The 24,168-nt window shown below is 46.5% G+C and overlaps 1 protein-coding gene across 17 annotated transcripts in view; it reads right to left on the reverse strand.

Moving 5' to 3' along the window:
- Nucleotides 1-24,168, reverse strand: part of FBRSL1 (fibrosin like 1) — a 563,615-nt gene that overhangs the window by 45,246 nt on the left and 494,201 nt on the right. For all 17 annotated transcript variants that reach the window (XM_068157346.1, XM_068157360.1, XM_068157355.1 and 14 more), the window contains one exon: nucleotides 14,583-14,628. In XM_068157346.1, the coding sequence (XP_068013447.1) occupies nucleotides 14,583-14,628 (46 nt within the window). The remainder of the gene's footprint in view (nucleotides 1-14,582; nucleotides 14,629-24,168) is intronic.

Below are 24,168 nucleotides of genomic sequence, written 5' to 3' on the forward strand. Positions count from 1 at the left end.
CAGAGCTGAAGAATGGAGAGGTGACAAGCTGGAAAAGCATGGCCAAGGCTCAAGAGTGAGAACTCAAAGCACTCCTGCTGTGCTCCAAAGTATTGCGGCTGCTGCTCCCTTGAGTGCAAGGCATTAGGATACAGTCCCCAACCCAGCTACGAGCAAAGGAGGAAAAGGAATAGAAGTGCTTCCTGCAGAGACTTCAGGCACTGCTCCTTTTCTGTCTAGGCTGGCAAGCACAAGGTACAGAAACATCCATGGCTAAGAGGAAATGCTGGAATCCAAGCTTATATGGATGTGATCTGAGGTTCACTTCACTATGATGTGGCCAGAGCAGTTGTTTGCTTAAGAGTTAAAAGGAAGGGATATTTCTTCCTACGGAGGAGGACCAGGAAATTAAACCTGGACTTGACTCAGATCTCCCTCCTTTCTCATATGGGTTTCCTTCTACAAAAAGGCCATAGTGGTTGGAGTGAATATTCTCCAAATGTGACTTCCCTTTCCTCCAGAAGTAATTTATAGAGAAAAAGGTCTGAAGTCCCTGCATTCTACTACAGATATGCCACATTTTGGAGCTCAGGGCTTCTTCCTCTTTCTTTGCTCCTCTGTATCAGTTTCACCTGTTCACAACCAGCAACAATGGCCTCACAACTAAGGCCCTGTCAAGATGCTGGTGATGTCTGCATGGTTGTTTGGTGACACGTTGTCACTGAAGTTTTCCAGCAGCCAGTCTCACAGCTCTGCCAGAAAGTCTGTTAGTTTCTAAGTCCACAAAATCTGGCACATCCCTTTGCAGTCTGAAACACCATTGCAGTATTGACATTGCTTCCAGCAAGCTGCAGAAACATTTACCACTATATGGTCAGGTTCTGCCAGTCACATACCAGCATGGCATCCTGCACCACAAACACATGTGCCCCTCAAGTACTTTTGGGGTATTTGGAATGTTGTGGCTTCACTGAATTAGTTTCAGACCAGAAAAGAGAACATTTTCTTCATTCATGCTGCAGAAGTGTTCTCCTCATGGTCAAACTTCAGAAATATTCACCACCTGATCATGGGGTTGGTTTTTCTGAGAGCTAAGGATCATAAAGTAGCCACATGTTTAAACAAGAGGTCATTATCCACCGGCTCCAGAGTTCAGTGCAAGCTCCTAAGCAAAGAGCAAGTTGAAAATAGAGCTGTTAAAGAACTAACAGTAATTTAGAGCACTTTAAGTTTCTGTTTTACTGATTTTTCTGGCTTAGATTCATAGGGCTATCAAATTAGCATCTGGGTATCTTGTTGAGAGGAGTAAAGTCAACACTCTAACAAGCCCATTTTGTTACTTTTTACTGTGCAATCCTCAATACTCAAACCTAAAGGTGAAGTACATGAGAACAATGCCCTACAGCAGATGCCAAGCGCCTGTTTTGTGTGTCATACAGCACTGTTCAACAGATGAGACTGGAGGAATGGCAGTCAGAAGATTCTACTCAAGACACCATAATATCAAAGGCTCCATACTAACTTATTGGCTCCCAACACAATTATATGTGGTGACGTTTTCAAAGGTGCAAAATCAGCAAGAGATTAAGTGAGGGTTTGACCCAGACCTTTAAAAGCCTTGCAACCACGCAGGTTGCCTGCACCACAATCTGGAAGCTTTTCAGGTCCAACAACAGTAGCAAACAACATTTGTTATCTACAGAAACCTGCTCCATTAACTCTTTGCAGAGAAATCTGCTTTACTCGGTACCAACCTCCTCACTCTCTCTGGCTTCATCTACCCAACATAGCAAGAAGAGAAGCTCCTCCACACCCTTCCCTCCTCTCCCTCTCCTCCACCTCAGGACAGTACATAATTTTCAGCATCAGTTTGTGCTATACTCAGCGCTCCACGTCGCCAGACTGGTCAAACCCGCAGATGGAAGGAGAGACACTTTTCCATCCCCAGCTCTGGAAAGCTGCAGATGTGGTAGGAAAAGCCCTGCAAACTCCCCTCATTCCCTTTGAAACCCGAGGAGAACAGATGAGCAGCACATTTGAAATTAATTACAGCAAAACCTACTGCATTGTTCTCTCCTCCCCTTCCTTTCCCCCCCCGCCCCGACCCCCTCATCACGGAGCTTTCACTGGAACCTCTGTGGCGTGTATATTTTCCTAAAGTTGCTGAGGCCAAAACGGTGCAGCTGAGACATTCACAGAAGTCAAAGAAAGTGCAGAGCCAGGTTAGTGCACAGCGGTACAATAGTTCCTTAAGAGCGAGCGGCTCCCCCGCCGCCGCCTCCCTCCCCCCAAACCTTCCGTCTCTAATGAACCTTTGGTGTCTGTCCACAAAAAACAAACATCAATCAGGCAACAGGCTGTTCCTTTTCCCCTGTTGCTAGTCTGAAATAACAGTCATCCCCCGCTGGGCTGGGAACGCCACTTCCCTCTCCAGCACACATACGGGATAATAAGGGGGAGGTGAAGGAGGGAGGAAAACCCGCTCCGAGGTGCCAGAATACACAGCGAGCCGTGCCTTTTGGAGCCAGAGAAAACTTGGGAACACAACAGCTTTTGATTCCTCCTGCCCCACTGGGCACGTTAATTATTTAATAGTTGGCTTGTGAATTTGGTGATGGCGGTAGGAACAGGGTGGAAGGGAAATCAGGCTTTTCCCTGCCGCCCCCAGTCCCCTCCTTGCGCTGGTGGAATGGGGATTGGGGTGGGTGTGTGCCAGGCTTCAGGCACGCCTGGCAGCCTGCTCCGGGCTGCGTCCACCCTCCACTGCTCTCACAAGACCCTCCTTGTTGGCTTGTGACCACAGTGGCTATGGACAGCACAGGACAACATCTGGATCAAATGAATTATGGGGCAGAGAAATGCAGCCTGTCTGCTCTTCCTTTGGAGGCTGATACTTTTCACATATTATGCTTGGGGGAAGGGCACTTGGAGTTTATACTGGATTTTGCCAGAGTTGGAAATGGAGCTGCAAATCAGAGAGCAGCTCATGATTTGCAACCAGGGCTTTCTAGGTGTCTGAAGCAACACTTTGGAAAGAGTGTGGGGAAAAGGAGAATGTAACTACATCTCATTTGGATGGAGAGGACTCACAGATGTTAGGAATATTTTTGATCAACAGTTTTCCTGGCACTGCTTGTGGTGGAATCCACAACCTTGACGGCTAGCTGAGTAAGAAAGTGCTGGCAAGCTCCTGTCTGCATGCAGGCAATTTGCAATGCTGCCAGTCAATATTTCAGTGAAAACAAAATTGCAGGGATCATATTAAAAGAGGGGGAAAAGGGAAAATAAACCAAAACAAACCCCAGTCTTCTCTTTCAAGAGAAACTCTGAGGTGACCTGATGGACAAGCCCCTCCCAACTGGGAAGGCACTGGTTGTTTGTTTCAAACGAACACACTGCGATGGGAGCCCTGCCGTGAGCACACGATGGCAAGCCCGCCAGCAGCGACAGAAGCAGGCTCAGCAAGAAGTGGCTTTACACCGGGACACTTGGGTGGCATGTTTAGTACAAGCCTGCAGGCAACGATGCAGGAAGAGGTTTACAGTTGTGTCCATTTGGTGGAGGAAATGTATGCAGCAGGAACACATCTGAGCCAAAACCCTGGAGAACCCAGGCCTCTTCAACTGCCATGAGGAGAGGGGAATGGATGGGAGGAAGGTGAATGGATGGGAGGAAGGGGAATGGATGGGAGGAAGGGGAATGGATGGGAGGAAAGCAAAGCTTCTGCAGCAGTATTTTCAGATTTCTGTTGGGATGTAGCCATGCTAGGCCTGTTTGTAGTTCAAAGCAATGATGTTGTTGAGGGAGACAGCAAGCATTGTAGCCCAGGCAGCATTTCTCACTGGACCTATCTTGAGATACTGGCATAGGCTTCCTAGTACAGCTCACACCACCATTTAGAGTATCTTTAGAGAATTACTCCCACCTGCATGGCTTGTAAAAGGGTGCCCTGCTGCTCACAACCACTGCAGCTGGGCTCTTTTCTGCCCTGACCATAGTACCAAGCTTGGTTGACTATGCTGCCACTGTCAGTTAGGAGTCCTGATGCCTTCTTAAGGCTGTTTTACAACACGTACTGCTGGGATAACATAAAGAGTCCAGAGACTGGCCTGTAACACAAAAATATCTCAGGCCAAAAGGTGCATTACGCTCACATAATTTTTTGATGATCCAGTGAAAGGTGTATAATAATCTGCTCTACTTTAGTTATTAAATTCACCAGTACAGGAAGTAATGGACATATTCTAGGTGTTGGTTTGTTTCCAGCTCGGTTTTAAAGACCCTTCAATAATAGTTAAAAAAAGGATGATACATGTTAAACATGGACATTCAGTGCTCAGACAGTAAATTTCTCCCTCCAGCCACTAAGCCTGTATTAAATCAGGCTGTCTCTGCAGAGCTTGCACTGTGATTGTCTCTCACTGTGCCCAGAGAAGGCCAGCCACGTAGCAAAGCAACTGGCTGGGGACTGCTTAGCTGTTTTGAAGTCAAATCACACAGCACTGAGAAAATTAAAATGTTAGCTCTTCATTCAACAAGGCTGACCCTTTTCTGCCACCCTGCTTTGTGGATAGCCTCCCAGGGAGCAGGCTCTGGCTTTGCTTTTGCAGTTTAACATTCATGAGTCAATGCAGTTTCAGGTGGGTTTGCAAACTCTGATGCGAACGTTGGCGATGCTGTCTGGCCCTACACTTCCCAAGAAGTCACAAGGATAAGGACTCAAGGACCTGAAGGGATAAACTCTTCTGCCGTGGGCTTCACACCACAAGACAGGGAATGTTCAGGAGACAGATCTCTCTCAAAATTGGATCATCAATAAATACAGAAATACGCAACAAACTAAGCATACAGCAGCAGATGCAGGTTCATAGATGTCTGCTTATTACCAAACCTCACTCCAGCTGAGATTTAAATAGCCTCCTTTATGCAAAACGGGAGAGGGAGCGGAATTGAAGGAAACTGCCAATTACACAATTTTATTTCCCTCCTAGCCCATTTGCTTTCCATCAGGTGGCTCTGTGCTTGCATACGGAAGGCGCTTGCGAGTGCGACGTAAGCACAAAGCCAGCTTGATCCTTTCCTTTCACTGGGAGGAAGTCTCTGTGTGTTTTTCTGGATGCAGTGGGAAAGCACAGTGAACACATTATTTTATGGCACTTTGAGAGCTCTGAGAGTGCTTTGGAAACAGGGCCCTCCAGGCTGCATTGTACCTCTTTCCCAAGGCTGCCATCCCTTCTGAACACGGCGGTGCCCAGAAACAGATGCCGGGGTCTAAATTTAACCTGACATCAGGACTTGACTGTACAGATCCATCTGCAATCTTCTTCCTTGCTTTTTAAACCAAAGAAACTACTCCTTTCTGAAGTCTCCATCCCAACTCTAGTGGGCTGGCTGGTGAAGAACAGACTGTCTCGCAGTGCTAGACGATGTACTTGGGTACAGCCAGGCTTTCCCAGCTTTGCTGCTCACCTTGCTGATACCTTTTAAGAATGTATCTCCAAAAGGGCAGAGAGTTAATGTCCATTTCATTGGAGAGAGATCTGGAAGTCTGACTATTCCCTTATGGATAAGCCTTAAAGAATTTATTAGTGATGAAACCAATATGTTTCTACAGAAACTTAATAGGGTTCCATAAAAATGACTTCAATAACTTTTAACATTTAATGGCAAAGGAGAACCTTTCTGCAGGCTTTCTGAAGTGTCTGACAGAATCCCAGAGCATGGATATAATTCTGCAGTAAATTTTGCAGGATGGTTGAAAAAACAAAGAAAAAAGAAAGCTTTTCATTTCCTATTACCTTCTGTAAGACTTTGCCATCAGTTTAAAGCAAGCAAATGAACTAAAAGCAGTGCAGTCACTTTTCTGTACCAGTGATTTACAAGAAAATATTTACTCTTTGGAAAACAAGCCCAACAAACTAGAACAAGTATCCTTTTCAGAAAGACAGACACACAAACACAAACACTATGCCAAGTCCTGCTCTCTTATACATTGGTGTAAACCCAAAGAAATCCAGTGAAGTCAATGGAGTCAGTATGGCTTTACCTGGCTGAACCGAGCCCGGGAGCCGGGGCCGAGCCCACAGAGCAGCAGAGATGGAAGGAAAGCCTCACGCTGCGAGTCCCCAGGCAGCTCGGCAGCAACATTAACAGGCTCCACGGGGAGCTGTGTTCAGCCCTTGTTAGCAGGAAGGATGGTCAGCGAAGCAAGGAGGTGAGAGAAGTGGCGAGCACATGCGTGCGTGGCTCGCGCCGTTATTAAGGGAGATCACGGCAGGAGCTCTGCGGGCTGAAAGCAAGCCCCCAGCCTGGCCTCCTTCCTCCCCTCCCACGGAACGAGACCAGAGAGCTACAGCACTTACAGCACTGATTTCAAATGAGGCTAATAAAAAAATAATAATAATAAAAAAATACAGAAACATAGCATGAACCACTCCTGCTCGCCACACAGGCTGGCTGGGACAGCAGGGCCCTGCTCATCAGCCGTATCTCTGTCTGGGGGGAGAGCTTTGGTCTCTGGAATGGTGGTGAGAGAGGAGGAGATGAGTGAGATGCTGGCAGCGTTCCTCTTTTCCTGAAGTCTCTGCTGCTGGATGTGGGGCCCTCACTGGAATATATAGACCCTGCCATCCTCCCCAACAAAAGAGTAACCAGATCCATTTGCAATTAAACAGCACACCCTGGTCTCATTGATCACTCCCATTGATTGCCCAGAAGGAAACGCAAGCCAATGTGGGGTCAGGTCCAGCTACCCCCTGCACCAGCCTGCTTACCTCCCACCGCCTTGTCAAATTACTTGTCAATCCTCGGGCTGCCCTGGTGACCTGCACTGAGAGCAGGGTTACCGTGTCTGCAGGAGTCCCTAATGGGCTATTACACAGCACAGGGATAGCTGCCCATCGATAACGTGTCAAACAGCTTCTCTGAAACAGAAACTGTGTGGGGTGGAGAGTGGCATGGAAAAGAGCATTGGAGAACTTAAACTATCAAATTCCTAGGCACAGACCTGAAGCACAGGTCAAGGAGGGCTGCAGAAGAGGAGAGCTCTCATCCATGAGAAGCAAGCATGACTTAAATGGGGATGTGATGGCCAAGGCATGCTTAGACCTGTACTAGAGGCACAGACACCTTTCCTCACCCCGCACTGCGATGCTCATCCTTACGAGGCAGGAATCAGCTTCACACCCAGCATTTAATTTTCTAAGACACTGAAGCTTTACAAAATCTGACATGAATAAAACATGTCTCTAAGGTATTTTAAAAGCAGAATCAAGAAGACCTGATAGCTTTGTGGGGGTTGCAACTGCTGCTCTTAACATCACCACCCTTCAGCATCCTTCTGACGCTGAGACACAATCTGCGCTGGCATCCTGCAATCAGGGAGAGCAGCTGGAAACAGCACTAAGCCTTAGCAGCCTGGCTTGAGTAGCTTTTGCTACTCAGGAAAACAGATAAGCAAACTACAAACAAGGAGTAAAAAGATGGTATCTTTCAAACATCCTTCAAAAGTCTCAGCAATGTAAACTACTACATGGATTTACAGTCTGATGGTCCTTTATCTGGCTTCACATGAAGTGAGAGGAGCTAGAATGTGCCTTACTCCATCAGTGCGAGCCGTGTGCTGGCCCATGCAGGATATAGATGATTTTGTTGTTACAGTTTATTTTAAATAAAAACTATAATTAAAGAAAATAAACCACCCACTTCATAACATTTGTACAAGGAAGACTTTGTTTGTTTTATTTACCTTCTGGTGGGCAAAGGCACAGCGTGCAGTTAGCTCTCCCTGATACTTAACAAAGCCGCATTTGAAATTTCAAATCTTTAAGGAAATGAACAAATTCTGCGGAGGAAGGGCGGCTGAGCAAAGAGACTTCTTACATTACCCTAGGTAGTTCTGCATATATATTTCTGCGTGCCTCTCTCTGCTCCAAAAACATATCCGTGACTTGGATGCCTTAAATCAAAAAGCAATTTCAGTCTGTAATTCTCAAATAAATAATTAAACACATTTTATCTCCTACAGTATTGCTTCTATTCATTCTATTCCCACTGACAGGAATGTACCAACATACCCCACATCCTTAAAATAACAACACAAAACACAAGATACCAACCAGAAGGCCTGGAAATGTTTATAATTCAACTTTTCAACTCTCTTGGCTGTAGCCTGAAGCTACAAAGAAAGCTCTATGCTGGCTCACTTGGAGGAGACAAATCCAGAGATAGCTGTGCAAACCGCACGGCAAACGGTGCAAGCAAAGCCTGCTGCTTGCAGGAGGCAGCTCTCACTTTGGGAGACGTACACACAACGCTCAGTTTGTCTTGAAGTCAGTAGATTATCCTCTTTTGCAGACCTGAGTTTTTTGAAGTTAGCTGGATGGGGTGCTGAGGGGGAATGATCTCTCCTGGTTGTTCCATCCTATTTTCACAGAGGGTTTCACGGAGGGACAGGGATAGATGTGCTCTGATCTGCTAATAAATACATGTAACAGCTAACAGGGGAGACAGAGGGTACAAGCCCATTCCCAAAGAGAAGCCCAGGAGCTTCCCAAAGCCTGCAAGATCAGAAAACTGCAAGAAGGCTGAGAGACTGCACTTACTGCAGCATTTTCTCTGTGTGGCTTTCTTTTGAAATGTGGCTAACTGGCTGTGACTTGGGTGATTATCTCAGCTACCCACACTGTCTGAAAAAATCAAAGTCCTCCTCCTTCCCAGGCCACTGTATAATTATCCATATGCATATGCAGGGAAGCTAATGTACTCACATCCAGGCAGGGACAAAATAAGATAGAACTTTTCCAACACAGGATGTTGGGATGGGCTTACATGCTATGTTTAGCACTAGTTCAGAGCATGCACTACTGTCAGCCTTCCAAGCATTTACAAATCACAAACCATCATTAAAACAAGGTTAAAACCAAAGTATTTTGGCCTCTTTGTGACTGCCTGATAGCTCTGAAGCACAGAAGAATCAGAGTTCTGGGCTCTTCTCTCTCGCCAGGAAGCCTAAAGTCTTGCTTAAAAAATGAAATTAGTTCTTAGGTTTTTGTGCAGTCCTCTGGGGGCCTGGGTTTCATGAAAAACATGGACTATTGGAAGGCAGTGATAAAATCACAGGAGATGCAAGATGGGGAGCAGAGCAGCTGCAGAGCATCCTGAGCACTGCATAAATCACAGCAATGTGGCTGCTATCTAAATCAATGCATTACTTATTTCATTTATTATTACAGATGCTGCTGTGGAAGGTTTTGAAATGCTGTAATTATGGTGGACTCTTGTCCAAAGATTCAGCTGTAAATTATCATCCCCCTCAAGTTCACTGACACTGCAGGTAATCAGACACAAGATGGTGACCTCATCAAAATATAACCAGAACCTGGGGATAAAGCTGAGATCAAGAGGCAGGATGCATCTCTGCTTTTCCTGCATCTCAGACCCTGCTGTGGACCCCACGCAAGAAAGCTGGAACAAATGATGATGTCTCTCCTGACCTCCTTCACGTAAAACAGCTAATTGCCTGACCTGGTGCTGTGAGACTGCTTTGCTCTGTGTCTATGCAGACCTTCTTGTGATGGAAAGCTCTACATCCTGCCACAGAAAGGTAGAGGCTCTGAAGGAGAGGTGGACTTAATTACAGGAGATGCTGTTCCAACCCAGACAGGGAGTCTCTGACCCTGACAACTAGAGGGAGAGGGCCAGGGGGCCAGGTCCAGTGGCAGAGTAAAGCAGGCAGGCATCACGGAGAGCACAGGAGACACTGGGCTCTTGATTCCCCTGTCAGCATTGGGCAACCATTAAGCTGTGCTGCTGTAAACCTGTGCCAAGCACGTTAGTTTGAGCTCAGCTGCGTTCAGGTTGTTTTCTGCTTCACTGGGCGCTCACAGGTTCCTCCTGGAGAGCTGACTTGCTGCCTTCCCATCCTACCCCTGCTCTGCTGCCCCTCCTTTCCCCTCTCACCCCATCTCACAGCAACAACCATCAGTTTTTAACGGCATGTCCTATACTGGAGGTTTTGTAGTTCCAGTTTTTAAAATGATTTAGTGTGACAGTTTACTGCTGAATTAAAGGAGGAAAAAAAGGGAAAAAAAAAACAGAAAAGAAGAAGCAGAGAGAAAAAGGAAAGATAGTCCCCTTAAGGCAACAACATTATGGAGCAGTGATCTCAGAGGAACAAGGGTTCTTCTCTGGTTCAGATGTGCTTGTCAGAGCTCAGTGTCATCTCTGAACAAGAAATCTCTCTCACTGGCCCACGGCACAGTTTTGTGGTCAAGAGGACAGAAAATAAAGGGAGGGAACTTCAAAGAACCATAAGCTGCATTAGCCTGCTGGGGCGGGTGGCTGCGGCACATCCCATGGCTGACAATTACGACCTGCACGCCGAGAAAGCTTTGCCTCCCTCTTGTCAGAGGGATAAGACACAGGCTGTGAGCTGCAGAGCTTTGAGGATGTGTACAGTTCATGATGAAAGATAGCACTTCAAAGCCCTCTGCCTAGAAACCCAGGGAGAAGTGAGCGCAGAGGGTAAGCAATCCTTTTTCCTGGGGGGTGTGTATGTGGGGGAAGGATAAGACTTATTTTCCCTGTCATTTATTATTGCCATGAAAATGAAGTCTTGCACTGTTTATGGAATCTCTCATTAAAAGGATCTCTTGATAAATTGCTTGATAAACATTCATTAATTAAGTCTCTCAGCGCACTTGGCTGACAAGCATTAGTCTTCATTCTTCAGGAGGGGGAAATTGAGGTGGGAAACTCAGTGAGCCCCAAACCAGCCTGGGACAGGCCTGGGTCCTGGCCAGTCTTTCTGTGCCACCACAGAGATGGGTTAAACTGCTACCTCCACATACAGCTTGATTTTGATCCAAAGATATGAGCAACATACTCAGGTTTAACAAACTTCAGAGCCCTCGTCTCCCTGCTGCTACCCAGTGTCCCCTGGGGCTCCAGGGCAGATGTGGCTGTGCAGGGCTGGCTTCTCCATGGACATCTGGGCTGGTGCCCTGGGGCTTCGTGGATACCCCTTCATCTCACAGGCAGCATCTCTGCCACCACAGCCTGCCTGGGGTTATGAATGGAGACACCTGAGCAGCGGCCTAGCCTACACTTACTCTGCAGTGGAGCTTTTCCTTGTCAAGGCCTTTGACCAATGCTGAAGCCATTTGAGAAACATCTAATTTAAGGTGCCCCACTTCGCCCTAACCCCACTAGTGGCCCTCAGTTCAAGTGCTGGGGTCTCATCAGGTCTCCTGGGCTACAGCTGCAAAGTTACTGTGGCACAAAAGGCATCAATTCTCTCACTTTTCTTGGCATACAGCAGGTCTGGAGCAAGGAGAAGTGGAAGAGAGTTCAACTGCCTCCAGTCAGGCCCATCAGGGAAGCCCACTGCAGGAGGGAACAAGCAGCAAGAATGCAACACTCAGGTCCTTAAAATACAAGCTATCATACCACACACACACTTAATAGCACCACAGCAGGCAGGCAGAGGTCTTTACAGTGACTCTGGGGTGAAAGTTCCTCTCACCTTCCTCAGACCCACCACACATCTGCCCTCCTATCAATCACCATCACTCCCTCTGCCTCATCCACCCACTTTGAGACAGAAGGCTTTCACCTATGCCTCCCCTGCCATGCATGGCACTTGGCCTTCAGTAAAAGCAAAGGATTGGCTGGGAGACTCCTGCGAGAAGGAACTGCATGAGAGAACAAACAGAGCTTTATTATTTGGTTATTGATTTATTCACCAGGAGGATATAACACCCAGCCTTCAGCAGCAAATGCCCTTGTAACTCTCTGCTGTGGTGACAAGTTGGCTAAACAAATGCTTTTCTGCGTTGGAAAACAAAGACCTGTCAGGAGAGCAGATCAGGGATTCTCTGCTTTTCCTTTTAATTATTATTTCCTTACACAGAGGATTTAATCTCTTTTTCTGGAAGCTCAAAGTGCCCCATTCAGCCTATTTCACAGCTGTGATTCCCGAGGTCACCCCAGGTCAGGACACCTCTCTCCATTGCATAATAGCGACTGGTCCCTGAAGTGGACATCTACGCTGTGCATCTGTTGTTGCAGATGAACTGGTGTCAAAAGCAGGAGCACCACCACCACCGTGGCCCCAGCAGGGAGGGGGCAAAGACAAACGTTACCCAGAGAGCCCCAGACAAAAGAAGCTGCTCCTCAGACCTTTTGTGGAGCTGAGAAATACGGTCAAAGGTTATGTTTTACAGCTGTTTCGGCCTCAACTAAGCAAAACCCGTCGATCTTAATACTTAATTGCATTGCTAAGCTGCTGATAAACTAGGACAGCGTAAGACAAATAGGCAGGGCTAAACACATCCCCAGGGAAAGCTTGTGGGAACAGGGGGGAGCTGCACCAGACAATGAATCCACGTTATTGCATTTTAAAAGCCTGGTTACCTTCAATAAAAGTTGCAGCGTGGATGCTGCAGATTTGCTAGCTACTATCTCTCCACGAAGGCCACCAGTGTTTACAAAAGAAGGGCAGGGTGCAAACGCCCACGGGAGAGGACGAACGCGTGCCACGCCACATGCGCGCCCATCAGCAAACCCTGCTGAACTAATCCCCTCCCGCACGGCCGCCGCGGCTCCAGCCCTGCAGAGCAGGGGCCTTAAATCAACGCTCTTATCTCTCAAAAGGAATTTAAGCACGAGGCTTTGAAAGTCACTTTCTCCTGGCCATATGGCATCACCAAGCCTGGTCGTGAGCGGTGTTCATTTGCATGTGTGAGAGACAAATCTGGCTCTTGCCTTGTGGGAGCGGTAACAGGGCGAGGGGAGAATTTAACACTGTTTGGGTTTCTGCACAAAATCTCACCGAGCCAAACTTCTCTTACCTCTCAACACAAGTGCCAAATGATGAGGCAGCCCCCAGCAGGGCTTGCCCGTGATCACAGCATGTGCCAATCAGCAAGACTCCACTGGTATGGGGCCAGGGTTAAAAGAGAAGTCTTGAGACAAAAATCATCGTGCAAACCCAAAGCTGGCAACATCTACACCCACAGTAAACCAAACAGGAACGGGGGTATAAACAGCAGTGAACACAAACTTCAAGACAGCAGATTCACAGGCATTCACACATTTATCTTCCTGATAGGGAGGTATTTTGAAAACTCATCTTGCTGAGCTGCTCCATGATATGAAGGGGTGGGGGATCTCAGGCTTCAGCTCGAGGAGGAGCCAATAAAGCTGCTAACGCTTCAACACAAGCCTCTCCAGCAGATCTCTGTGCCACACATTCGTGCAGCATGGCAAGCTTTTTGTTTTGCTGAGGCAGTGCCGTATGGGCAATCTGCTTTGCCTTATCAGCGAGCCAAGGCTGAAGAGAAGAGAAATGCTCTTCTCCACCATTTGTTTAAACTTCCCTCCTTCCCCTAGATAAAGCTGCATACTTTTGTAGAAATATCTGCAAATGTAATAACATAATGGGCTTGTCATTGGTTTCCCCATTTGGCACTGAAAAGTTGCAAAGCTTGGAAGGAAAGAGAATTCCTGATACTTACTGTGGCTACAGAGCCCAGCTCTAAACCGGGCCTGTGTCCAGGTGATGGAGTTCACAACCACCAAAATGCCTTTCCATGGCCAGCATCTACTCCTACATAACTGCAAACTGCTCCTTTCTTGGCCCTCTTGAAATAATGCTGGAAGTTTTTTTCATCACTTCTTATTAATGGGCCTCATCTCCCCTCTTTGGGCTATCTGCATGTCATCATTGTTCTGAACTGGTTTTGTTCTGCAGCTCAGCGCTGGGAAAGCTGCAGAGCAGCCACAGACGTGACAATTCTTTCAGAGCTGTGCCACCGACCTCCTTGCATGATAAAGTGGAAGCATTCCCAGCATGATGCTTTTCCTAGCACCACACTTTGCCCTCTCCAAGGCTAAACAGCCATCACTTCAGCATTTTTGCCCAGTATTCATCTCAGTGAAATTATCCCTGGGCAGACAAGGAAGTAGAGCAGCCCTGCTTTATGGCTGTTCCGAGCCCTCAAAGGAGGGCTTGGGTATTTAGAGATGTGTCGCTGCACCTCCCAAGGGGGCTGTGAAGCTGCACAGTCTCTTAGCAACACTCACTGTGTACCACAGGTGACTCTCAATAACAGTGACAGTGGGGAGCTGTGAGCCAAAACCCTGCACTGTGCTCAGCACCTTCCACCTCATTCTGGAGAGTCGCGAGGTACAGACACAAACGCTCTGTGTGCACTGCCGGGAAAGGGATGTGCAAAGCCTTGCTGAGGCTCACACAGGTAACACTGAAATATTGATCTGTTAAAAAAGAAACGAGGCTTTGATTGTATTAGAGGAAAAAACATATCCCCTACAGTACAGGCTGACTTCTCCTTTGTCAGTAATTCCTCTCCCTAAGACATTTGTTACAAATCTGACTGGCAGGGAAGAAGTCCCACCCCACAGCGAGACAATGCAGCTTTAAATCTTAACTTAATCACCACAAGCCTGCCAAGCTGATCTTTATGACGATGTGTGTGGCAAAATTAAAGGCACTGGCAGAACTGACGCTATTCACACAATAAGGATTCACAACTTGCACCTCGTGCTCTAAGATAAGGAGAACATTTCTCCACATCGCTTACCTTTATTTGCTGCAGGGGAGAACAGCTTCTCAGAGCTTACAGAAGCCTGAAAAAGAAAGAGAAAAAGGGGATGAGTAATGCTAAAAGAGAATTTAGGAAGGCTTGCTGACAAAAAAAAGAGCTCATAAACCAAGTGGGGCATCTGTAGACCTGCAGTTACACATTGCACCTGGAGGGTGCAATGTTGTGCCATTAAAGAACGAGCATGCATCCCAAGTAGATGAAAGCAAAGCGTATACACAAGTACTGTCCTGATCTCACCCAACTACATCCTCCTGTCTCGTTTATTTAGGCAGCCATGCAATGCACAGCTATTTTATCCATGATTCCTCATATAAAAACAAAACCAGTGAAACTGCTATCAAGCTGAAGGGAAAAACAAAACAAAACAAAACAAAACAACCAAACCCAAACAACCAAACAAAAAACCCCACAAAACCAAACACAAAACATTTCAAAGGCTCTCTCATTGATAGTAAGCTCATTTCTTGCTGGACATGCAAAATGTAGTTTGTGTACTGGAAACACAAGTTGCAACTGAACACATCTGTATGAAGGGTGTTATTTAATATTATGCCAAATGATAGGTACATGCTGCTATGCACTTAGTTGAGCACATGAAATAAAATGACTTCCTCTTGGAAGAAGTCTGTCTCCTTGCAAACTGGCTTGCACGATGCTGTTTGAACTCCACGGCAATGTATTTGTGCCCCTCACAGCTCTGGGAAATAGTTGAAGAAATCCAATTAACCTAAACCTTGTAAACAGCTTCATGATAATCAGGGTCACTGGGTTACAGACAAGATGATAATGACAGACAGGGAGGGAAAAAAAAAAAGTCCATTCATTGTAAATAAAGCTTTTATGAGTTAATTGGATGGCTTCCTTCCCTCCCCCCACTGATATCAAACAATCAACCTATTTCAGCATAAGCTTTTCCTCCTCGCTATCTGATAAAATAGCAAGTAGCCTCTACAGAATCAAAGCTGGTCTGGGAGTAGGGAGCACCATCAACGTTACTACAGTCTACAAGACAGCTGAAACTATCATCAATGCCTTGGCACTGACTGCTGCATGAATAAAATGGAGTGAAGTACAAAGCTGAAGAGCAAAAGATATTGAAAGTGAAAAAAGCCTTTCTCCTCTGGCTCTGCTTTAAAAACAATGAATTAATTCAACACATGGCTGAACTAAGTTGACTTTCTTTTTGATTTTATTGATTTTATTCTAAGGTGCCTTGGGAGATTTGCATGATAAAGAGCACTATGAATCGTTTTACACCGTTCTGTATTTTTAAATGACGACTCAGAAGGAAAAAAAAGCAAATAGTAAATGCACAAAGATCTGCATGAGATATAGTAAGAAGCAAGGAAGTGATCCATTAATGTTATTTCTAAGGAAAGTGGCACTGCAAGCACTGAATGGCTTACTTAATGCAAATGCATAAAAAAGAGAGGGAAAACAACATGAAAAATAGGTTGAGGCTGAGACACATAAGAAAGAAATTCTGAATCATGTCCACGACAAAGCTGCACGTGTAGCTGTGGCATGTATGATCGTTACACAGCTCAGCAAAAAGATCCTCAAATCTTAGGGAAAATCAGTTACCTGCACGATCCCTTCACTGCATGGATTGAAGAGAGGAAGAACCAAGATTAAACAAGGTTTTGCCTAGGCTGGTTTGCAAAGAAAGTGTAACAGCGTCACACAGCAGCAACAACAGTGGTGCATAAAACGTTTGACAGCCAACTCGGAATTTACAACCCATTGTTCAGAGATCTTTCACTTACAGTCGACACAAAGTCACCACGGATGCAGAACGCATCTGTGGGCTCTGGGAACTCACTCACGCTAACGGCTCAGACAAAGCCCAGACCTAGCCCCAAAGCACTCCACAAGCACCAGGACACGTGGCAGGTGGATAAATAAGATTCCCCCATTTTATAGGCAATGAGACTTGGTCATGGCTTGCACTAAAGCCCAAAGAGTAAATGGCAGCTGAGCTACAAATCCTAAGTGCTGGTTTCTGATGCCAGGGTGAAGGGTGTGCAGCCCCACGAGAAGAACCTATCAGCTGGCAGCCTGCTCAGGAGAGCTGCCCTTCCCCAGGATGCTGTCTGGAGTGAGCTACCACCTATAGGACCCGCTCTGGCAGCCCAAGCCACCCCAGTTGGGAGAAGCTTTATGCTTCACCTGGTCTGGGAAGTTGGGTCCTGCTGCCACAGCTTACAGCAGCCATCAGCTCACTCCCTTCTGCATAATTCAGTACTGAGGATTTAATATAGACTGGCACTGTTTAATCATGAGCTAAAGATCTCAGTGCTACAGGTACAGACTATATAAAAACAATGTTTAAGGAAGTCATGCAAGAAAATTCACTTTAAGAGAAAGTAAAACACACAGATTATTGCTCAGACTTCTGGTATCAGTATGTGGCACCACCTTCAACAACCAGAGTCAACATTTACAAAGCAGTGTTTTCAACATCACAGCCACAATTTACAGACACAAACCCTCACACCTAGAGCGTACAGTAACTTTTGCTCTTGCCTCTGGTGATTTCTAGCTCCAGATCAGAGCAGGTTTTGGCATGAGCACCATTCTGAAACAGTGAATGCCTGTGCTATAGGATATTCTGTGAACTGCTGTAAAGGCAGGAGGGAAGCTGGGGGAGGAAGAGCCTGAATACATCATTCAATTCCATCAGTCACCCTTTAAAGGAATCATACAATAAAACCTATGTGTCTGAGGGAGCCCACTAATGAGTGAAAAAAAACCCCAGCAGACCAAGGCATCTGCTAAAACAAGTCCCCTCCCAAATTTTCTGCTGTTTCCAGCAGGTCATTTGCATACCTTTAAGAAGGGCTTACAAAAAAATAAAAGAAGAAAGAAAAAAGCAGTGGAATTCTTCCCTTGTGAACAAACCCAGGTGTGTGGAGTCCTTTATGTAGAAGGGTTCATTGCCTTCTGCATGTCCCCTTCTGAAGGACCAATTTGGGCACGAGGGCAGCTGGAGCAGCTCAGTGCACCCCTCAGGTCTTTTGCCGATCCCCAAATTCCTTTTTGTTGTTGCATAAGGCAGAGAGACATCCAGAGCCTGAAGCTCACAGACAAAAGACACCTTGAGCCTTCCTTGTACTTTTGCTGCTCATCTTCCTCCCCCATGGAGCACCAGATCAGAGCCCACGACAGGCATGCCTTGATAAAAGCTGCTGCTTGCAAATGCCCACTCTCACCCCCAAACCCAGCCCATCCAATGCCTGACCCCAAAAGTGAAACATGCTCTAATGATTTCAGAGAGCAGCAGGGTTTCTGAGGCCACCTTACACTAACACAACTTTAAAGACCCAGATTCCTCTCAATGACCTGCCAAGATCTGCTCCAAGCCCTGCAGGTTTCCCCCTTTGCAGTTTACTCAGCAAAGTCAGCAATTCTCTGTTCCATTTTCGTTTTCTTTCTCTACACCAGCTCTACAGGCGAAAATGTCTGCACCCAGTTCTGTGACCGTTGGAAACTGGGCTGAATACCCTGCAGAGAAAACCAACATTTCTGCCCTCTTCTGCTTTGTGAAGAGCAAGCAGAGGAGTGGTGCTCCAGTCCTTCATCCTTCCTCCTCTTGAACCCAGCACAAGTAATACTGATTGAATTTTCAGCACTAAAAGCATAGCAAAGGCAGCTTTTTTCCTCAAAATGTAAGGTAGTAACCACAAAGGATGTAGCACACCCCCTCCTCTGAAGGTGAGCAGTGAGGCACAATGAAGTCCCTGCCTCATTCAGCCTGGCTCCTGCTAAGTCAAGGCAGCTGAAAGGTGTAGGAGCTCTTACAGATTAATAATTTAATGATTATATGTAACAGAACAACCTCATCTGACAGAGACAGCATTATAAACTATGTCAGGCCTCACAGTAATTAGCTTCCCCCCCCTTTCTCTGTAGCCTATAAAATGGTTAGCAGGGAATAAACTGTTCCTTATCACCAACAACAGAGCCTCAGTGGATCTTCATGCGATCTCGTGGAGCACCAAACTCAGATCCAAGCCTGATACTTCAGTCACCTGATCACAGTACACTGGGCAATTGCAGCTCTGATTCACAAGGAGCAAGAGCACATGGTGTTAGGGGCCTGGTCTGTACGCTTTGTACAGGGCACAGGCCAGGCATTCCCTCCAAACTGGAGTCCAGTACGGTAGGCAGATGGCAAAGTAGGCAGTACAATACAGTTTCAAGTTGGATGGCTGCCTATCTTCTAGACAGCCAAGAGCCAGACTCAAGAGAGACAGTTTTCACACTGTGAACTTAGCAGGCACTAAAAAGCTCTCAAGAAAAGCCTTCTCCAGGAGGTTCTCAAACTGAAGTGCTGGATATGCTTAGAGAAGCTCAGCATAAAGCATGGACACTACCTGAAAATTCTGGATCAATTTTCACTCTCCTCTTCGATCTGCTTGCCCTGCTTTTACCCACCCCTTCAATGCCACCCAATCGCTTCTCTAGCAGGGAATTTCAGCATGTCAGTATTGCTTTACTAGTTTCCAGTTGATTGTGTAAGTCATTCATACCAGACCCCTTCATTCAGTAATATGAGAACAATAACTAATCCATGAAGGAATAATCTGGGTTGTCATTCTTCTACAGAAAATGGAACTTGATACACAAGGAAAGGTGCAAGAGAGCCTGGAAATCATACACACACACACACACACACACACACAAAACAAACTAAACTTCACCCTTAAGACCAAGAAAGTATTTAACACATTCCAGGATATAGAAGCAACCCAGGGGTAACACTGCCTGCATTGTGAGGGGATGTTTCAAGACAACCTATGGTATTTTCATAACCAGGATTATTTTTGGAGATAAACCACAGCTCAGTTAAGATAACCACAGAAAAGTTTGACCTTCAAGTCAGTCATTTCATGCACCATCACAGGAAAAAAAACCCAGGTTTTAGGAAAATCCAGCATTGTGGTACACAGCTGGCTGGGACAGAGCACAACCCAGCTGTGTAAAGGATTAAGCAGGAAGGAACAGAATACACACTGGACCTCTACAAATCCACAGCGATTACCTCCAGATAGCAAAGACATTTACCTGTCCCCTTCCCTCCTGTTATTTGCACACACAATTTATAGACTGGGCTTTTAAGAGGGCTCAGCACTCAGCAGCTGCCCTTGGGCACCAACCTGACCTGAGCTACCAGGTATGGAAAATTCCCAGCAGTCCACTGGGATGCTTGAATGGTGAGCACGTTGTTCTGAAAGATCTGGTTCCAGCTGATGGTGAGGATCACTTATGAAATTCTGGCTGTTGATGTCCAGTGCAAATAAGGACTACTAATAAATAACATTCCCTAAACAAGAATGAATGCCAGGCAGATCCCCAGCTTTCCAGCAACAACCCTAAAATTTCAGTTGCGCCTTTAGCCACACTGTAACAGGTCACACTGAAACACCCTGAACAGGCAACTACTTACTGAAACAGCAATTCCTTACATGCACCAGATACTTCAAGATTATCCTGGGAGGCACTGATGGGTCTTACGTATCTTGTATGAAAGTTCACTCTACAGAAGGTCCACTAGAAAGAAAAAGCTTCTTGGACTGCATGGGCATACAACAACATACTAGTTTAGGTTCCCACCTCACATTCACACACATGCTCAGTACTTCTATAGTCCTGGAAAGGGCCCTCCACAATGCACTCCTCTCTCCATTCATGTTTTCTTCCCAGAACACTTATTTCTTGCAGTTCACATAACCAGGATGATTTTTTTCCCCAACAGGCCCTTTGAGAAGGTAGCTCAAGCCTGGGAACAGAGAATTAAATTAGGCCATAGAGAGCCAAGAAGCAGAGATCACTGGTCCCAATTCACCACTGAATTACACTGAATGTAGATGATAGCAAAGGAAAGCAAGGCAGAGCAGATGATGACTGGAAGGCACCGAAGGAGATGCTGCACTGACAGTCTCAGTCAGCGCAGGGCAGCGAGGTCCAAGCCCATTGTTTCTCTGCGAGTTCGATGTTACGGTTTTGGTTTGGACCTTCTCTTTTGGCAACACAGTGATCAGCTTAAAATAACACCACTTTGAATCCAGAGTACGTTTTACAACCATTTTGGGACAGATTAAACTAGTTTAGATTAAGCAGCAATTGTAATTCTTAAGCATATGCTGCTGCGGTCTGTCGGCTTATTGCACAGATGCGGCTCTTACCATGAGGAAGGGTGACCTAATGCTCCCAGAGCAGCAGGATGCCTGACCTACAGCATGTCTGCTATCAGAGCCTTGGGGCACAGGCTTGCTAACTCCTCTTCCCTCTCTCCTCAAACCATCCCTCCAGCCCCTGGAGAATGGTTACAGCCCAGAGTTTTCCCCTTCCTATCCCCTCCATTAGCCATGCCTTATGATTCATCTTCCTCTGAGCAGTTGTTGTCTCCCAGAGGAAAAGATCAAACTCCCTCTCCTTCCCAGCTCAGCTCCAATAAATAAATAAATACACTTACTGAAGAAAATTTCATAAAGGAGGAGAAGGGAGGAAGCTGGGGAGTTCTTGGGCCTCACCAAAGTTGGTCATACAGCTGCAGGAGGTCCCTCAGCTGTTTGCAGAAACAGTGACTAGAGAAGAAAATTTCCAGCTGTCCTCAGTAAAACCAGCCAAACCCCTTGCCTAATGTTACTGTGCTTGGTATCCTCATTTAAATTAAGGTGCACTTGGTCCTTGCCTCAATAGCCTTCTCTCCCAAACCTCAGTTCCCAAACTGCTACCAAAAACCTACCTTGGTTTTACACTGCTGGTTATTTTCCATTTCGACCAGCACCAATTTCTCCACTACTACATATTTGTATGTTCCATGTCCTGGCTTGTTTCCACCAAGCAAGTGCCAGTTACAGTTAGCAGGAAAAAAGGAAGAAGAAGAATATGAAGTAGATGTTGCTGTTCTTTTCCTCACACCTTTTTGTTCAGACACACTGGAGGGAAAGGAGGCCATCCAGAGGGATCTGGACGGGCTGGAGAGGTGGGCCCGTGACAACCTCATGAAGTTCAACAAGACCAAATGCAAGGTCCTGCATCTGGGTCGGGGCAATCCCAGGCACCAATGTAAGCTGGGCAGTGACTGGCTTGAGAACAGCCCTGCAGAAAAGGACATAGGGGTGCTGGTGGATGAGAAGCTCAACAGGAGCCAGCAGTGACCACTTGCAGCCCAGAAAGCCAATCCCATCCTGGGCTGCATCAAGAGAAGCATAGCCAGCAGGTTGAGGGAGGTGATTCTCCCCCTCTATTCTACTCTGGTGAGACCCCACCTGGAGTACTGCATCCAGTTCTGGATCTGGAGGTGCTGGAATGTGTCCAGAGAAGGGCCATGAGGATGAGCACCACCTCTCTTGTGAGGGAGTTGGGGCTATTCAGTCTGGAGAAGAGAAGGCTCTGAGGAGACCTACTTGTGGCCTTCTAGTATCTTAATGGTGCCTACAAGAAAGCTGGGGAGGGACATTTTAGGGTGTCAGGTAGTGATAGGACTAGGAGGAATGGGAAAAAAACAGAAATGGGTAGATTCAGACTGGATGTTAGGAAGAAGTTCTTCACCATGAGGGTGGTGAGACACTGGAACAGGTTGCCCAGGAAGGTGGTGGAGGCCCCATCCCTAGAGGTTTTGACGGCTAGGTTGGATGTGGCTCTGGGCCCTAGTATGAGGTGTCCCTGCCCATGGCAGTGGGGTTGGAACTAGATGATTCTTGAGGTCCCTTCCAACCCTAACAATTCTATGATTCTATGAAAACCTGGCTATGAGCAGGAGAGGTTGGGAATAGTGTGTAACATGCTACGTGCAGCAGTTTGTATTCTTCTTGTCAGATCTTCAAACTATCTAGCCAGACTCCCTGTTTGGCTGGGGTATGGGTTTTCATTTGCACTAAATCCAAGGGAATGGTGAGTGCTCTTTGCAGAGCTACCTAAAACTTCTTATAATTCAAAGGCTGCACTGTAGGAAGAGTGATGGGGGAGAGCAGGGACTGTACTGCAAATGACAGGTGGCAGACTGTTGTTTGGTACCGACCAAATTACTCTGCTGCTCCCAGGGCTGCCTTGGCATTTCATTATCCCAACTCTCTCCTGGAAGGATGCGGACATAAATTCACACCTCATGTCCTGGTTTCCGTCAAGCTGAGTGAGAGTGCAAATGCTGGCACCAACTGGGAATGCCAAGCAGGGCTTGGCACGCTAGAACAAACTCTCAGCTGTGGTCTTTGCCAGCTACCTGCATTTATCATTGTAATGGCCTGCCAGACAGGGCTTGGCAACCATCAGAGGAGGGCGGGAGGAGGAGGGCCAGGCTCTGCACTGCCAAGCAATTCATTCCTGTAGCTCCTGCCATCACTGCACCAGCAGGGCAACCTTCATTTTATTTTATCTTTTAACCAATTATGTGTCACCCAAATCCCACCTGCAGCCTTCTCCAACACAAACGGCTATAAATCACAGTTCAGAGACCGAGAGAGTTTTGCAAGACAGTTGATTTCATAAAAAGGTCACTGTCTGTCTGAATACTGCTGCAGTTCAAACATAACAACCTGCATTGGCAAGAGAGGGAAGGAACTGCTTCCATGCTCTGTTGTGTGTTGTCAGATAATATCAGAACAATTAGGGAGGCCAACAATGGCAGAGTCATTAGGATTCAGCTCAACCAGATTGCTGATAGAAATACAGCAAAGTATCTCCTTTCATTTTGAAAAAACCCCATAGGTGATTCAATAAAAAAGGCAAAACTGCATAAGCACACTAGAAACATTCAACATCACCACCCTGAACAGGTAAGCAGAGTACATGCCTGTTGTCACTGCAGCCTGCTCCAACCTGTCCAGCTGTTTCAGAGCTTAACACCATGCTCTGCTGTGCCTCTCAGACCACTGCAGCTCCATGGGCTCAGACCACTGAGGATGTTCTGCTCTTTAGGGGAAATGCTATCATCCCAGTTTTATTCCATTTGCTGGAGATGTAGTGGACACTGCACAGCACTTTCTGTGAACCACGTCTCACAGTGAGCATTTAGGATGCTCAAAAATCATTTGACACTGATGCTGTTCTGGATACCCTTTGTTGTCCGCCACTTTTTTGGCAGGTGACTGTCCTGCTCTGTCAAACCAGTGTCAAATTCTCTGGAAAGGATCAGGCCAACTGTAATAAATACATGAGATACAGAGAAAACTACATAGTTCTCCTAGCCTGGGCCATGACGTATGACACAGGATCACAGGATGTTAGCAGTTGGAAGGAACCTCCGGAGTTCAAGTCCAAGCCCCCTGCCAGAGTAGGACCATAGAATCTAGCACAGGTCACACAGGAATGCATTCAGATGGGTCTTGAAACTCCACAACCTCTCTGGGCAGCCCATTCCAGTGTTCTGTGACTGTCACAGTGAAGAAGTTCCTCCTCACGTTGAGGTGGAACCTCCAGTGCTGGAGTTTATATCCATTGCCCCTTGTCCTACCACAGGGTGCAAGTGAGCAGAGCCTGTCCTCTCCCTCTTGACACCCAGCCCTCAGATATTTATAAATACTTATTAAATCCCCTCTCAGTCTTCTCTTCTCCA

The sequence above is a fragment of the Melanerpes formicivorus genome, unplaced genomic scaffold (genome assembly GCF_026170545.1).
Source record: "Melanerpes formicivorus ecotype bairdi unplaced genomic scaffold, bMelFor1.0.p_v2 SCAF_36, whole genome shotgun sequence".
Lineage (NCBI taxonomy): Eukaryota > Metazoa > Chordata > Aves > Piciformes > Picidae > Melanerpes > Melanerpes formicivorus.